This window comes from Xiphophorus maculatus, chromosome 4, assembly GCF_002775205.1.
Source record: "Xiphophorus maculatus strain JP 163 A chromosome 4, X_maculatus-5.0-male, whole genome shotgun sequence".
Taxonomy (NCBI): domain Eukaryota; kingdom Metazoa; phylum Chordata; class Actinopteri; order Cyprinodontiformes; family Poeciliidae; genus Xiphophorus; species Xiphophorus maculatus.
The window spans coordinates 26,450,272-26,467,090 of NC_036446.1; the positions used below are offsets into that span (position 1 = coordinate 26,450,272).

The 16,819-nt window shown below is 39.0% G+C and overlaps 1 protein-coding gene across 6 annotated transcripts in view; it reads left to right on the forward strand.

The window, feature by feature from the left end:
* Positions 1 to 16,819, forward strand: part of myo9a (myosin IXA) — a 121,106-nt gene that overhangs the window by 60,503 nt on the left and 43,784 nt on the right. For 5 of the 6 annotated variants that reach the window (XM_023332015.1, XM_023332020.1, XM_023332017.1 and 2 more), the window contains exons 3-11: positions 2,601 to 2,695; positions 3,625 to 3,687; positions 4,120 to 4,219; positions 6,283 to 6,336; positions 8,987 to 9,084; positions 9,188 to 9,314; positions 10,559 to 10,648; positions 13,694 to 13,810; positions 13,977 to 14,111. In XM_023332015.1, coding sequence (XP_023187783.1) covers positions 2,601 to 2,695; positions 3,625 to 3,687; positions 4,120 to 4,219; positions 6,283 to 6,336; positions 8,987 to 9,084; positions 9,188 to 9,314; positions 10,559 to 10,648; positions 13,694 to 13,810; positions 13,977 to 14,111 — 879 coding nt within the window. The remainder of the gene's footprint in view (positions 1 to 2,600; positions 2,696 to 3,624; positions 3,688 to 4,119; positions 4,220 to 6,282; positions 6,337 to 8,986; positions 9,085 to 9,187; positions 9,315 to 10,558; positions 10,649 to 13,693; positions 13,811 to 13,976; positions 14,112 to 16,819) is intronic. The other variant, XM_023332016.1, reaches the window with a different exon arrangement.

A 16,819-nucleotide genomic window follows, 5' to 3' on the forward strand; every position in this document is an offset into this window, starting at 1 on the left:
AGCACAGAAAGCCTCTGTCTTCAGCATAAATAGCTTTTAATTTGAAAATGAGGTGCTGGATTAAAATCATGTTGCCTTAATATCTTTTGGATCAAAGAAAGGGGAAAAACTATTACTTTTAATTCTGACGCAAAACTAAAAATCATATCCCAGCATGACTGATCCATAGCCAGACATCCAGGATTTTTAAAAATTATTTTAACATCATTCTGGTGGCAGCGTCTCTGACTGTGAGCCTGCACTCAGACACATTACACCCTGAACACCCTGGCACCGCCTCAAGTCTGTCACTGCTCTGCCTTTTGGCTCGCTCTGTGGTTTGAGGCCAAGAATAATGTTGTTGACCCGTTAGAGTAACTGAAGTGGTGGGAATCATGTCTGTCTAAACACAGTCAGTCCTGCTGTCCCACTAACACTGTGGGACCGAGAGCAGGGAAGATTATAATCTTTTAAAAATGTTATTATTAGTATTATTTTACCCAAATGCTTTGTAGTTTTGGACTGTAGTGACAGAGAGGTTTCTAAATAGTTCTTGACAGGCCATGCAGGAAGGAGAATGGACACATACATCGTTGTAGTAAGCCTGCAGAATGATTTAAAATGTTTGTCATTTAAGGAGAAGTTTCTCATATCAGAACTTTTCTTTGAGATCTCTCTCAATTTGATTCACGCATTTATTTATTTATTTATTGATTGCTTAATTGGTCTTCTGCAAATGATTTGGATGTTACTGAGGCATAAATACCCTCCAGCTATTTCCTCATGCGTTAAGAATCTGGATTTCTTCACCTTTGTTACACAGAGCAGGTGAAAGAACGAACCGGAGCTCAAACATAAATCAGCTCTCTGTGTTTTAGTTGTTCCACATCCTGCTTCCTGCTGAATGTTAACAAAAAGCCCAAAAATGCTCCCAATACCTGGGGTCCGTGACCTGACGACAGTGTGAGAGCTGGAGTGCTTGGTTTTTATTGGCTAAAGATGCTGGAAATTTTTATCATCAGCTAAGAAACTGTTGTTAGTCTGTCCCCGTCTGACCTGTAGTCACTGAACCAAGCAGGTCAGCTCAGTTCACGGAAAGAGTGTGCCATAAACAGCAAGCACCTCTGGAAATATCGGCGCCACATGGCGTGCAGAGATATGATCACTGTTCTTCATTTTGATCTTGTGGGCCAATAGAATCTTAAAGTTTTTTAGGTGGTAAACAAAGTTTCTCTTGATAATATGATATCTACTAGGTGTAACACCAGGAGAACTACTTCCAGCATTTCAAACATGGTGACCATTAGCCTGACCATTGCCTTCCTACTCAATTCTCTTCTCACTTCACTGCTCTGTCTGAGATTTCTCCCATTGACCTTGATTCCTCCAGTAGAACCTGGCCAATCAGTGAACAGAAGAAGTTGTGAATGATGACTTTTGGAATTGTAGTCTGCCTGTAGTTTTAGCAATGGCAGTGGAAGAAGTGAATGGAACTGTTCAGTATGTGTTAGCCATGCTTCCAAATATCGGATTAACGTTAACAACAGTGGCAGATGGTTATTCAGAGTGCAGGCAATTTCCGGTGAGCATCATAGCATCGAACTGGTGCATTACATACTTCACAGCCAAACGTTAGTGATTGGTAACATTTAAAAGTTCAACGCCTCCAGCAAGCAATAATTTCTCAAAAGTTTAGACTCCAGACCTTCTGTATGAAGTGAAGTGTAGAACAAAGGACTACGCTTTGTTTACCAGGCTACATGACCAGTGAGCGTTGTAAACATCATCTCCTGACATGCTACCAACCTTTAGCCAGCCTTCTCCTCACTTAATGCTGCTGCCTTGCTGGACACCATTATTTAGTCTGCAGGTTTGGGATACTGGGATAAATAAATAAATGTGAGGATATTTTTCCTTCAATCTGTTCTGGTTGTATTGGGACAAATAGTGAGTGGTCATAGCTTTGATTACAGCTGGAGCTATTTCTTGGAGCGAGTTTGTAAGCAGCGTTCGGTGAAGGGCGAGGTCAGGGAGGGGTGTTTTCCCTTTTCACAGACGAGAGGCTTTAGACAGCTCTTAGTGCTTCGCAGAGGAATTTGTTTACTTGTGGTGGAGCTACAAATAACTGTGGGGTTTATATATGGTAAAAAAAAAAAAGCTTACTTCCCCTCTAGGCAGCCATACAACAAAAACAGAGCCGTGAGGGGAAATACTGGCTCGTCTTATTGCAGCACCACCACTACACATGTTCCATACGGCCACATGGATCTCATTACTCACTGAAGACTCCCCGTTATCCTGTTGGCCCTTCTTTAGTCTTCTTCTGGCAAATTGTCCGACGCCTTCTTTAAGACATCTTGGCAATCTGTTATTGATCTCCGTCAGAATGACATTGTTTTAACCGAGCCGTCAAAGTTTATGCTGCACCAACCTCTCTAACCTTGACCACTTCAAGGTAATCCGACATGAGGCTGTGAACGTTCTCCACACTCGATTCGCATAAAGACTGTCCACACCTAAAGTTGACTCAACCTGACTCTTTCTGTGAAATAAAAAAAAATTACAGTATTGTCTGTTTTCGTATTTTCTGATCACATCTTTCTGTCCCCCCCCCCCTGCAGGCGTTTGGGAATGCAAAAACAGCACATAATAACAACTCCAGTCGCTTTGGCAAGTTCATTCAGGTGAACTACCAGGAGAGCGGCACTGTGAGAGGGTAAGGAAGACAAGTATTTACCGCTTTCTGCAAACCTACTTTTTCTACATAGCTAATGTTGGACACAAATTATTTGTCAATGGTAGATTTGAATGTTTAATCTGACGTTTTGATTTGATCAACATGTGTCTGTGAGTAGTGATATTTGAAAGTGGCTCAGCAGGAATCCTGACTTGAATCTGACAGAGATTCTGTGAAGGGAGCTTGTAACATCTCAATATGTAGCAATGAGATGTAATAAAACATAATTAAAACCGCCTTATGTAATAACTGGCTAGAGAGTAAAAGAAAAGTTTGATTGCAGTATTGCCAATAAAGATTTTTCTCTGAGTAGTAGGACTGTCCCCGATAATACTTCCCTTCCGATACGATTCAGATATCGCAGCTTTGAGTATCGGCCCATACTAAAATTGACCCGATATAATATTGGCACAAATCAAACGCACTTTTATTACTTGTTTTGTAGTGTGGAATGTTAGAAAAGGCTTGATCGAGTGATATTGCTCAGAGAACAATAGTCAACAACAATGAGTATTAGAACGACTGATCAATTTATTAACAAACGATGATTCTGCATTCGGGTCTCAAGTCCTGCTGGTTAGAAATGCTGGAGTGGAATTCTGGAGCGGAGCACCCCTATCAGCGGGTCCATATCGAAGATTTAAAATGCAGGCCCATATAATCCGATGCTCTTTTTTTTTCTTTTTACTGATATCGGACCGATTTCCAATATCGGATCGTAACAGCCCTACTGCATAGCACACATTATTTTCAAGATGTCTTTTTGTTTTTCTCATATTTCTATTTTTATCTTATGAGATCTCACTCTTTTCCAGTCATAAATAATCTTCATGGTAAGTTTCCATTTTAATCCGAGGTCTTGAAGAAATTTGGTCTCAGCTGTATTTTCTATTGCTTTATTCTTACAGGGCGTATGTAGAAAAATACCTCTTGGAGAAGTCGAGACTGGTCTATCAAGAGCACAATGAGCGGTAAGTACGTCTCTACACTGAGATTGGATTCAGAATGTCTGACGCACATCAACAAATATATGCAATTTTAGGGTGCTGCACTCCATAGCATAAAAATCCTATTTAAATGTGTAAGAACAGTATGTTCAAAAATTCACAATATAACCACAAATCAAAAATCTGAGGAGATTGCTGCCTTTGTTAAATTTTAAATGGGAGTATTGTAAATTTAAGGTGAAACTGCTCACTTGCACTGTGTGAGCAGTTAAACTATTTCACCAAATAACTGATTAATTTTTGCGGAGATGGAAAACGAAGGATTTCAAACTACAAAAAAAAATATATAGTTTTTTACTGTTTTAGTGAAAGTGTTTCTGGGCTCTGAGACTATTTACTTAATCATCCATCTATATATTTACGAAGTGTTTTCTTTCCTCCCCTTCTTTCTCTTAGAAACTACCACGTGTTTTATTACCTGCTGGCAGGATCGAGTGAAGAAGAAAGAAAAGCCTTTCACCTCAAGAAGCCTGAAGAATATCATTACCTCAGTCAGGTAGAGGCTTTTATAGCACAATAAATGTTTCCCATGTGTTGAGCATACTTTCTGTTCAGATTTTCTGCCATCAGCTCATCATTCTCAGGGTCCAGGCGCAGGAAAACAAAAAGTCGGGACACAACGGAAACGCTCTCGGTGGCTTTTTAACACAAACTAGTTGCTCTTTCCTTCGCAAGCACATGATATTTACCATCTTAATTTTCTCGTCTGCTTCCACAAGCCGCTTAATTTATTTGTTTTACTTTTGTGGGAGTATTTGTGATAATAGATTCTGCATATGTGTTAGGTAGGTTTCAGCACATGCTTTCTGACTCATAAAACGGGATAGGAGAAAGGGGGAAAAAAAGCTTTGTGTGTTCCTTGCCACAAAAACGAGTTTTGCATAAAAACACATGAAACATACGTAATGCGAATGTCCTATAAAACTTGTTGCCTCTTCGCCTCTGGGCTTTCATAGTCACGATATGACAACCAGGGACCTGGTTCCCCCTCCTCCTCCTCCGCCTACACAGAGGAGAGCAGGGAATTCCTCAGATTCCTCCCAGCCACCGGCGTTCACATGCAAACATGTGGACACATTCGTGTGCTGCATGTTGTTCACATCCTACTGGTTTACTTCAGCGCATTGTTTTGTGGAGTTTAAAATGAAACTCAGTCTCTTGCACCAGAAAGAGCTCATTTTTGATTTCCTTTAACCCCACCTGATCAGCTGTGACAAGCCGTCCAGACATATCGCAGTTTCTTTAATTTGTCAGTTTTCATTATGTGTCCTGTAGGGTCACTCGGATTTTTCTTAACATAAATTTGTTCCTGCGACCAGAAATGCAGTTCAATTAATGTTTGTTCAGGTTAAGCCTTGTGGATTCTGTATTTTTAAATCAAAGCAGCCTGTTCGTTTTAGTGTTGATGAAAAGCTACATATAAGCGACTCATTTTAAGTGCAAGCTCTGTCGATTATATAGTAATCAGTCAAATATTTATAAACACACAACCTTCACAATTCCTGTTGCCAGAGTTTTCTAAAAAAATGTCTTCTTTTTTTTACATTTTAATTTGGGAAAACTACAGATTTACATGAAATTACATATTCCGTATCACACTCATCTTCCCAGTTTCCATTTTCCCCCCCAGTATCAATCATTTCTAAACTACAAAGTCATGTCTTGATTGCACTTCCTATGCATTTTTCATTTTAAAATAATTTTTTTCTTCATAAATGTGCGATGTATGTATTTATTACAAATATTTGTGTAGACTTCAGGCTTTAAATACTACACCTAAAGAAAATGCATAGTATGTATAGATGGATGGATGGATGAATATTGCTAGACAAACAGATGCACATTTAGATAGATGGAGTGAAAAGCAGATGGATTCATATTTATATGGATTAGTAAACGGAGAGATGATGGTCAAATGATTATGAACTCACTAATTGACTTTAGAAATGTACTGCACATGTTGTTTTCCATGTGGTCATGAGACAGCGAAGAGTTCAACGATTGATTGATTGACTGATTCTTTTGTGATGCTGGAAGCAGCGACAGAACGCACAGATAAAGCAGGGTTGGTTTGTAGAAAATTTCTTGTAATTGGTTTATTTCAAAACAACAGGACTTCAAGGTGAATTTAAAATTCTTGTGTAATACCTGAAACATTGTGCTCTGTTATCAATTAGATTATATTAGAATAGTAATGTTTTTTTTTATCATAATAATCTTAATTTATTTTGTTTAGACATTTTTATGAACAGTAAAATAAAAACAATGTCATGGCTAAGACAGGCATTAATTCATCATTTATTGTGATTACTACATGAAGAAAGGATGTGTTTGCCTGCTTTCTTCCCTGTTTGTCTCTAATATCTGCTCTGTGTTTCTGTGTATGGATGTTTACTCCTCCGCTTTTAATCATGTTATTCAGTCAGATCGAATAAGCATTAATCTGCACTGTGATGAGCTGGTCATTCTGCTGCTGTTGAAATGTCTGAGCCTCTCTGTTGACATGCCGCCATCTAACCCTGACCCCACCGCCTGTGAACTCTGCCCTAACATTTCCAGATGACAAAGACAAGCAGCCGTCCGCACTGGGACAGTTACTGTGAGAGTGAACCGGTCAGTATATGAGCGTCAGCTGAGTGTCGACCATCTGCACCGTTTGGGGGTGGGGGATTAGATTTAATGTCACCTGAACGCTTTGGGAGAAAGCCACACCTTTCCTGCACAGCCTCTCCTCAAAGCCCCTTTCCTTCACTGGTTTTGTTGCTTTTTGGGGTATTTCCTGGTTTGGGTTGACTTGTGTTTATTTTAGCTCGGTTTGTTTTTGCCTTCCCCTCCATTGTGCTGCTTCTCGACGTAATGCTGATATGTCTAGTCATAGTAGCTCTCTCTGCCTGTTTTGATTTTGATCATTCCCAATCCAGCATTTCCACTGTAAACAGAGCATTATTTAATCCACCCATGTACTCATTACTGACTGTTTTATGCACCCAGAAATATTTTAAAACATTGTTCTTTTTAATGATTATGGAACAACCAGTTTGTCCATCTTTCAGCCAGCTGACCCAAAGTGTGCAGCATTATGCACCATGCAGCCAGACAAAACTTGCGTGAAAGGGGCTTTAAAATCTCAAAAGCAAAGTGATTAAACGTTTTAGCAGTTTTGAAAACATAACTTTTTGAAACATGACCCTGGTAAAATGACCCATATCTGTTCAGTTTTTAGACCTGAGTGAATTAACACTCACTGTGGAAATGTTGGATTGGTGAAGGTTGGTGATCAAAAACGATTGCTTGTAATTGGTTGTGTATTTGATATTTGTGTTTTCTCCTTTCTGTTTTTTCCCTATTCTCGTTTTCCACTTTAAAATATTGCTAAAGTGCACCGTCTTATTATAAATGTCCTTGTGTGATATTTATTTCACATTATGAAAAATTTAAGTAAAGATGTAAAACTTTAGAAGAGTGTCGGGGAAACAACAATATTTTTTTTATGTCTTGATTAATAATTCTTCAGGCTGTTTCAGTCCAGTCCCTGAAATTATTATAAAGTCAAGAAGATTTCAGAATTTTTTAATTTTTTTTATTTTTGTAATTTAAATAATCTTTTGCCATTTTGTACTTTTGCAGTTTTGAGCCATTAACCCTTTTGTATCCGACAACCAATCATTTAGAGTAATTTTCTCTACTGAATTTCTCTACTTCAAGGAAATGTGACGTTGAGCCAGCGAATAATATCTACTACTGGGAGATATTTAATAATATAGAATAAAATGAAGTCATTCGAGAGTCATAGCTTGATGCTGAACTACAGCAAGAAATTATACCCAATACTCAGGTACAATGGTATGAAAAATAATAGTTGGAAGATGTGAATTAGCTAAAGCGAGGATTTAAATGTAATTTAGGAGTTATCTACAGATTCCTAATCTCCTGTAACAAACCATGTTGTGTTAACACAACCTGATTTTAAACCATCTGTTCCACAACTAAACAATCTGTTCCAACATATTTTAGTTAAATCAGTAAAAAAAATATCAAAGATAGCATGCCTTGGCAGATTTTAAATAGTTTAATAACACCAATATGCTGATAGTTAATCAACTAAATGATTAATCTTTACTATTTGCTAAAGACACAGCTTTCCAATCATCCGCTGTAGAACTACCTAATTTGTTCTCCACTTTTTTTTGCTTCATTTTGTTCTACCACATGGTCCCACAAAATGCTGGAATGGGCAAAAGATGAGTGAGGAGAAGATGTGAAGTCGTGCAAAATCCCCCCCCAAAAAATCTTTCTCCCAAAAAATCTTTCAGACCTTCAGGAAATCTGGAGAACTTCTGATCAACAACGCTTCTAAAGGATCAGAAGGAAGTCTGACTCAGTTAAAAGAAACAACAAAGAGTTTAGAGGTGGTTTCTTTCTGCGGTAATGTCAGGCGGAGTTTCTGCTCTGATTGATTGAAATTAGAGAGTGACGGTTTGTGATCATTGCTGCAGTTAAAGATTTTAAATTATGATGAATTTGTGAAGCTAAGCTAACTTTGTGGTTAGCTTATCCTCCGCTCATAAACAAACAAACCCAGATTCAGCCACAATTTCATCTTGCTTGAGCTATTTTTGACTGCTAAGCATTCTATGTTAGCAGCATTATAATGACAGATTCTTTTTTTTCCCCATAATTGCAGTGACTACATGATTCTAGTGCAAGTGCTGTACGGTGCTAATTTAGCATCGGCTACGTCCAATCATGACCTTAAATCTGCACGCTTTTCCACACGTTGCTGCTGTTGTCTAAAGACAAACGCTTCTCGTTTCTCCTTCCTGCTATTTTAGTTTGTCATACATCACTTAAACACAAACAAAGCCATAAATCACGTCCCCTCTCAGCTCTCTTGACGACTCGCCAAATTTCTGTGGACTCGTTTTAAGGAGGAAGCCAGGCCAGATTTTCAACTCCATGTGCACACAAGTCACTCTGCACATCAGGCGGGAGTGCTGGTTTGACCCAGAGAGTCCTAATCATAGCCTGCTCTGGCATGAGTCACTTATTTTGACTCCTTCAGGCAACCTGGCTCTTTCTGTCCCAGTTACAAAGTAAATTTCAAAGATCTATTCCAAGCCTCTTTTTGCGATAAGTTTGATGAATGCTAAGACACGTTGAGGCCGAGTGGACGTCAGCAGGCTTCAGTGAGCTCACAGTAATTTGCCCTGATGGCTCCCAGTGGATGTAGGGGCTGATAACAGCCAGGCTCTGTTTCTTGTAGGACTGCTTCACCGTCGAAGGAGAGGACCTGAAGCATGACTTTGAGAGGCTCCAGCTGGCCATGGAGATGGTGGGCTTTCTCCCCGCCACGCGCAAACAGTGAGTGACGGAGGAAAACCGCCGTTCAGTTGGGGCTTTGCTATCCTAACGCTTTCTTACCGGGGTTAAATTGTTTTCCGTTTGTCCACGATGTGTGAAACAGGATCTTTTCTCTGCTGTCGGCCATCCTTCACCTGGGAAACATTCGCTACAAGAGGAAGACCTACAGGGACGACTCCATCGACATCTGTAACCCTGAGGTGCTGCCTGTTGTCTCAGAGCTGCTGGAGGTACGGCAGAGAAGTTTTACTTTACTTCTTATCTGAAACTAACTTTAAATCCTCACTGCTTTTGTTAAGGATTACCTGCTTTACTTCCTTGAGCAGATTAGGATAGGTCTATACTCTGTACAAAATATACTCGTTACATTTTTTGCACAAAATCATTCTTAGATGATGAGATGTTAGTTTGGTCAGTTCTGCCTATTTTGAGCTCCTTTCAGAATGAGCTGTTTTAGGTCCTCTTGTCACTTTAAATCCTACCTCCCACTCATCCTTTACACTCACACATGAAAATGGCTGCAAACAGATGCACAATTGCACAACAGTACATCTTTGTAAACCAGAGGTAGAGCCTCCTGCACAACCAAGTGTTTTCTGGATGGTAAGTCAAAGACAAAACACTTGCTTTTTCCAGCAGCCATTATACAGCGCATACAGCAGTAAAACCAGCTGACCAAATGGGCTTGATTTCCGATTGCGTTGCTAGGTGATGGGCTGGGCTTTGCTGAGGTTGCTATGGTGGAGCAGTGCCTGCTGATTGTGACTTATCATTTGGAAACATTTTTAAATGACTCATTTTCCAGACACCAAAAAACTTAAACTTACTGTCAAAAATGATTTGACTTTTTTTCTTTCTTCAAGCACTTGAGCTGTTTTTAGAAAAAAATTGAAATCCAAAATGTACAAATAGTGAATTTTAAGTACATGCTCAAAGAGATGGGTGATGGTCAAACAAACTGATGTATTGGCTTACAAATGAATTAATTAGTAGGTCTAAATAAGAATGGATGTATTCATAATGGACAAACTTATGGATTTAAAAACAACTGTATGCACAGCTGGATTGATAAATGGATACAGGATGGATAGAGTAATAAGTCACCCCCAATTTTCTTAATTTTGGGAGATTGCGATTGGCCATTACCTGCATATGAAATAGATTTTATCTATCTCCACAAAGATCTGAAAGTCAGCCACTCTCCACGTTTGCTCTGCCATGAGAGAGACGTGACTCTCAGACACTCCCGCCAGGTCATGTCTGCATGTACATGGTTCTTTTCCTAACATCGCTCAGTGTTTCACTATGGGAATGGTTACCAAGTCACCCCACTGTTGCCAACTTAGCGACTTTGTCACTATATTTAGTGACTTCTCTGACAAAATAAAATGTCAAAAAAACTACAATCAGGGCAAACCTAATAGAAAGTGGCAGGAAAGTCACGATTTTGATCCGTTGTCTGTGTTGCCACCAGGTCAAAGAGGAGATGCTGTTCGAAGCTCTGACAACAAGGAAGACGGTGACAGTGGGAGAGAAGCTGATTGTTCCCTACAAGCTGGCTGAGGTGAGATTGCAGCTACTTTCCAGTTTCCCCAAACACCTAATAGATTTTGAATAAATGTCCTGGACATTTTTGTTTTAAGCTTAGCAGATTTCTGGGTCAGTATGAAAGTATTGGTCCTATGCTGTAGAGCTGTGATTGGTCATGTGTGAACTGAAGCCTTCAGAGGACCTTAGAAGGAAGCTAGGTCTTCAAATCATCTCCTGAAATGTCTTAGAAACTCTTCTTCCTGTTTATATCAACACTTGTTATTTTTAGACGGGTGAAATATTGGCCATCATTCTTTACTTCTTTTATTTCTGATGGCTGTCGTCAGGCAGAAATTAGTTCCCTCACAACTTTTGGGTTGAGAAAGTACGAAATGCTGAAGATATTAGATTAATTTCACTTTGCAAACGAGTTGTTGCATCATCAAACTTGGATGCTTACTGCAAAGTTAGTACAGTGTAACCCATTTTGTGACTGGTTTAGCGTACAGAGACAAAGCTGCTCGCTCAGTTGTACATCTGAGTGACTTCTTGTTCTACTAAAGGGAGCTGGTCGGCCCTCTCATCGTAGCTGCGGGTCTTTTTGAACTTGACCCGGCCGTGTTTACAGGACAGGGTGCACCAGTACCGGATCTCCTCCTGCTGGCTCCCTCAGTCTGCAGCCACACACACACATATCATCATCATCACATCACAAAGTCTTTCAGCATGCTCAGGGAGAAGGGAATACATACCTTTCATTGAGATCTACGCTCTAAAAATAAACACACATCACGGTCTACAGATTAAAGGCATCAGAAATGACAGATTCTAGCAACTATTTCAACTTTCCTCTCAATATTTGCAACGATATAGACATAATTTTTCTTCCTTACTGCGTCTCGGCATCCGAGAAATCCAATGTTGTGTTAAATATTCCCACCAAAGCTCGTAATGACGTGCTGGATATTTAGGCGTCGTTCTAAATGAACAAACAGTGACTGCTATGGGAGCTCACTGGGTGGTCTTTGTGTAAATATCGCTCCGACAGCCTCATTCCCTTTTGACTGCAATAATGCAAAACAAAACTTAAAAGACGTCAACTCGTTTGTTCTCTCCATTTTGGTCTCGATCATGAATGCTTTACATCATCCTTCCTTCCAGTAATGAAAAGCTCTCAGATCACTAAAGCAGAAAGGTAATATCTTTCCTGGCGTAGTGAAGACATATTTGGTGTGAGTGTGCTAAATAAACAGTCGGGTTAATTATTTCGAGGAAGGGAGGTTTTACTGTGAGGAAGCTGCTCTGCGGTTTGTACTCGGTGTTACAGGAAGGTCAAATCTTCCCAGAATATTTGACAACAGTGTGATTCATTTTATTGAATCACACTGTTTCAATAAAATGACAATGCAGCTGTTATCACAATTACAGAAGAATCATCAGAGTGCATTGTAGTGTTTGTGGGACTTTCTGCTGTGACACAATGCAACATGGCAGAAAGTCTGCACTGTTCTCATCTGGGCCAAGTTCCCACTATCAGTGCGTTTTCTCCTTTCTGCCTTTTATAGTTTTTGGAATATATTATACATTGTCATAAATCCATATTGAGCAACTGGAGACATGACATGACTATGTTGAAGGGATTTATTGTCAGGTGAAAGTTCAAAAGCTTGATTTTTAAAGCAGAAATGTAACATTTAAAAATAAAATAAAACAAAAAAATCTCTTCAAAGTCCGCTTTGTCTGAATTTCATATTTTACCCTGTCAGATAAATCACTTTTATTCTCAATATTCTGGTTCCATTTTTCAGCATATTTTATGACGGTTGAATACAAAAGCTGCCACAAAGTCAGATACAGATTGCTGAGCTCTAATGTCTAACACAGATGTGTCTTGGAGTGAACTCGAGGGGTGACTCTGGGACGGTGTCTTAAATTTCGACTCCTACGTTAAAACGCAAAAACTGGGAGCCCCATTACAATTTGCTTCTCGAATTTTAAACTTAGCCTTGCAAAAAAAGGGTCACCAAGCATTTTAAAAGATTAACCACATGTATGTCTAAAGACAAAAAAGCAATCATAAACCACCCCCAGAGGGGAAATTTGAACAGTACCAGCAATAAATCAAAATCTACAGGAAGCTAAATTCTGCCATTGCATCGACAAATGTGGTTTTGATGCAAACAATAGAGTCACTCTAAATCCCTCAGATTTACTCTGCTGTTTGAGGAATTTTTTCAGCCTGTGAATGGAGGTTGTAAATACTGAAATAATAACCAAAATAATTCATACCTTCAGCAGATTTAGATTTTAAAACATTTTATTTTGACTTAGAAGAAGGAAATAAGGTCAGAATCTCTCAAAAGATAATAACATAAGGCGAAAAGAGTTTCAGTTTGGGGAAACAATAATATTTTTGTTTGCTACACTGGTTTAAAAATATTCTTGGTACCATTTTTGAAATCTAAATGTCAGAAAGGTTAGCTCGTTCTGCGTGAAGCAGGAGAAGGTGATCGTTATTATCGGAATACACTAACAATAAAATCAGGTATAAAGAGACACTTATCGGATCTGATCTTTACCATGTGATGAATGTGACGAGGAGCTAATAGTTTGATTGGAAATGTAAGACTTAGTGTTTAGTACTTTAAATAATGGACTGAAGGGAGTTTTAAGAAAAGGTTTGGATATTGCTCTATAAATTAACTTTGCTTTATGTGCTTTACTACTTTGTTGTTGGTTTCCAGATAAAGCCTAAATAAATGCATTTAAGTTTCTGAAAAAAGTTGAAGGGAGATGCATATTTTTAGTGCTGTGTAATTATTGTCTCAGTATTTAGAAGTCTGATAATGTTTCATATTTAAACCATAGTTAGCCTATTTTTTCAGTTTTGTAAAATTAAAAAAACCTTCCGTTTGCCACTTCCTCTTACTTCTCTCCTCTTTAGGCATCACAAGAAACCCACACATTCTTAAAATATCAAATACTCTAAGAATGAGCACGGCAATAATAGATTAGATGGCTCTGTGCATTTTTCAGCAGACTCTAGCTGAGTATTGCACTGCGTTCCTCCTCCTCTCAGGCTGGTACGGTGCGAGACTCGATGGCCAAGTCTCTGTACAGTGCTCTGTTTGACTGGATTGTCTTCAGGATCAACCACGCTCTGCTGAACAATAAAGACCTGGAGGAGACCACCAAGGTAAAATGAAACTGAAGCCCTCACGATTCGAATTTCAATTTATTTTTTTTATAAACAAAGGAAATTTACATTTTATAAAATTGCTACTTTTTGTCCCAGATTTCAGCACATTCCAAATGGAAAATGTCCGTTTTGGTCATTTCTTTCTCTTCTTTCTGTACTTCAGATCTTGTCCATTGGTGTTCTCGACATCTTCGGTTTCGAGGACTACGAGAACAACAGCTTCGAGCAGTTCTGCATCAACTTTGCCAACGAGCGTCTTCAGCATTACTTCAACCAGCACATCTTTAAGCTTGAACAGGTAGGTTATGTTTTGTTTTTTTTCCTTAATCAGAAGAAGGTGTTCCTACTAAAAATGTAAATAGTTCAGAAGATCTGTTTATCTGTCGTAACAGGACCTGAAGTGATTTACAGTTTCATTACACAACGATTGTTTCAACAACGTTCTAAAAGCAACTTGCTTGCACTGATGCCAGAGGCCGTTTCTGTGAAATTTTTGACAATGGAGGTTCTTGTCATTGCATTGTGCAACCGCGTAGAAAAGCTATGACTATGTCCCCTGTGACTACCCAGCTGAAGATACAAGCCCTCCTAAGTGATCTGATTTACTTCAAAGGCCTTTTAAAGTCATGATTTAAGATTTGCCTACAGGTTTACATTGTGTTTACTTAGAATCAGCGGCCTGCCTGGACATGTTTGGTTCCCTGGGCCCCTTTTTAAAGCCTGTCAGCAGATGCAGAATTACACAGTTTAGTCAAACAACAAGCTGCTCCAGTTACTGCTGTATGTGTAAAATGTAGTGACTCACAGAAATGAAAATGTGCGACGATATTGAGATTGCTGTCATGCCGATAGCCATTATTTACATAAATTAACATTAACGCTGACACTTCTCTGCTTTAGCTAAACCTGCACTTCATCATTATCATTGTCACACGGCCAACCAATTCAGAAACACAGACGGCAACAATATTGAAATAAATAGTACTTTTTAATGTCAGTTCAGATCTGCTCATTGGACCGATAGGTTAAAAAATGACTCGCCAAACATTTTCTTTTTTATCTTTTTATTGAAGATTGATTGAAAAAAAAAAGGGCAAGTCTTTATGTGTAGCATTGTTCAGTTCAAATTGAGATATGTTGAGACTAAGATTTCTGCTTCCTGTGTTTAGCAGAAATCTGTGTAAACTCTGCCAAATGATATATATATATATATATATATATATATATATACTGCTCAAAAAAATAAAGGGAACACTCAAATAACACATCCTAGATCTGAATGAAAGAAATATTCTCATTGAATACTTTGTTCTGTACAAAGTTCCATTTGCACAACAGCAGGTGAAATTGATTGTCAATCAGTGTTGCTTCCTAAGTGGACAGTTTGATTTCACAGAAGTTTGATTTACTTGGAGTTATATTGTGTTGTTTAAGTGTTCCCTTTATTTTTTTGAGCAGTGTATATATTGTTTAGAGAAAATTCACATGATGATATTTTTTTTGTTTTTTGAAATTAAATTTTGAATTTTCTTTGTTGATACCCATTCAGCATTCCTACTCTTTTACTCTTTATCTTGTTAAGTACACTTGATACGACCTGATTAAACCCCATTTTGCCTCTGCAAAATCCAACCTTTTTGGCATGGATTCAGTGAGGTGTCAGAAACATTACTCAGAGGTTCTGGTCCATACTAAAATCATGGCATTGCACACTTTCTGGAGGTTTGTCATCTATACAAACCCATGATGCAAATCTCATGTTCCACCACATCCCAAAATCTTCTTGATTAAGATCTGATATGACATTGGAGTACAGTCAGGTCATTGATAAGTTCACAAACTAGGTTTCGTATTAAGCCTTTTGACATGGTGCATTATACTGCTGGTAGTAGAAGATTGGTCCCCTGTTAGCATGGTCAGCAACAACACTAAGGTAAGTTTTTAGTGCTTTATGAATCTCAGTTGGTACTAATGGTCAAAATTCTGCCATGAAAATATCCACCACCAATACCTGCCTGAACGTTTGATGCACAATATGATGGAACCATACTTTCATATAGTTCAACCCAATTCTGATTTTACCACATAAATGAATGCCATATAAATGGCAATGTTTTCTCAATCTGTTATTGTCCAGTGTTGGTGAGCCTGTGCGGACTGTAGTTGACTGTTCTGCTGCTGTGTTTCAAGGTTAACTAATGTGTTGTGTTTGCAAAAAGGGTATACTGCCTACCTTGATTGCTATGAGTGGTTGATTGGCTGATCAAGGCTGCCCACTTTCCTTTGGCATCAACAACACATTTTCATCAGTGTAGCTTTTCCTGGCTACATCGGTTTGCTCTCTCATTTTTTAACCATTCTCTGTAAACCAGAGACATTTATAAAACTCCCAGTAGATCAACAGGCACTGGCAGGATGTAGGCACACAAGCCATGTGTTTTCTAGCTAAAGGACTGTACCAGAGTAAGAAGTCAACACCCTTCGACTCCCCACACCATGAGGTCAGAAGCAAAAGTCAGTTTGTGTCTTTTAAGCATTGGTAGGATTGGTTCTCTGCTTTGGCAGGTCCAGATGGATAAACAGTCATTGCTGGACAGAATACATCACCAGTCCAGTCATTTCAGTTATGGTGCCACTCCAAGTACATCCATCTTTTCCTCTGGCAGACTGTGTGTGACTGGCATGATTACAGGAAAGTTTCCTATCTATGTCCTGATGGCACGCACAGATATCACGGAACCAATGAAGGCATCTTCTCATTAGTACAGACAGTAACATTTGTTTACCCCACATGTAACTGCACAACCTAACCACTTGGCCTCCTGCTAGCCTACGCAGAAAAGTCCATCAAGGGCTGATAAAGCTGTAATACGCATCTATAAGTCATCCTCTATGTGCTGACTTTTATGTACTGTTTTGACTGACTGTCTGGCTCCAGTTACTGCCCGACAACTTATCACTTGACTCTTTGCTTTGGAGACGGCTTTGCTTTGCGTGCCACAACTT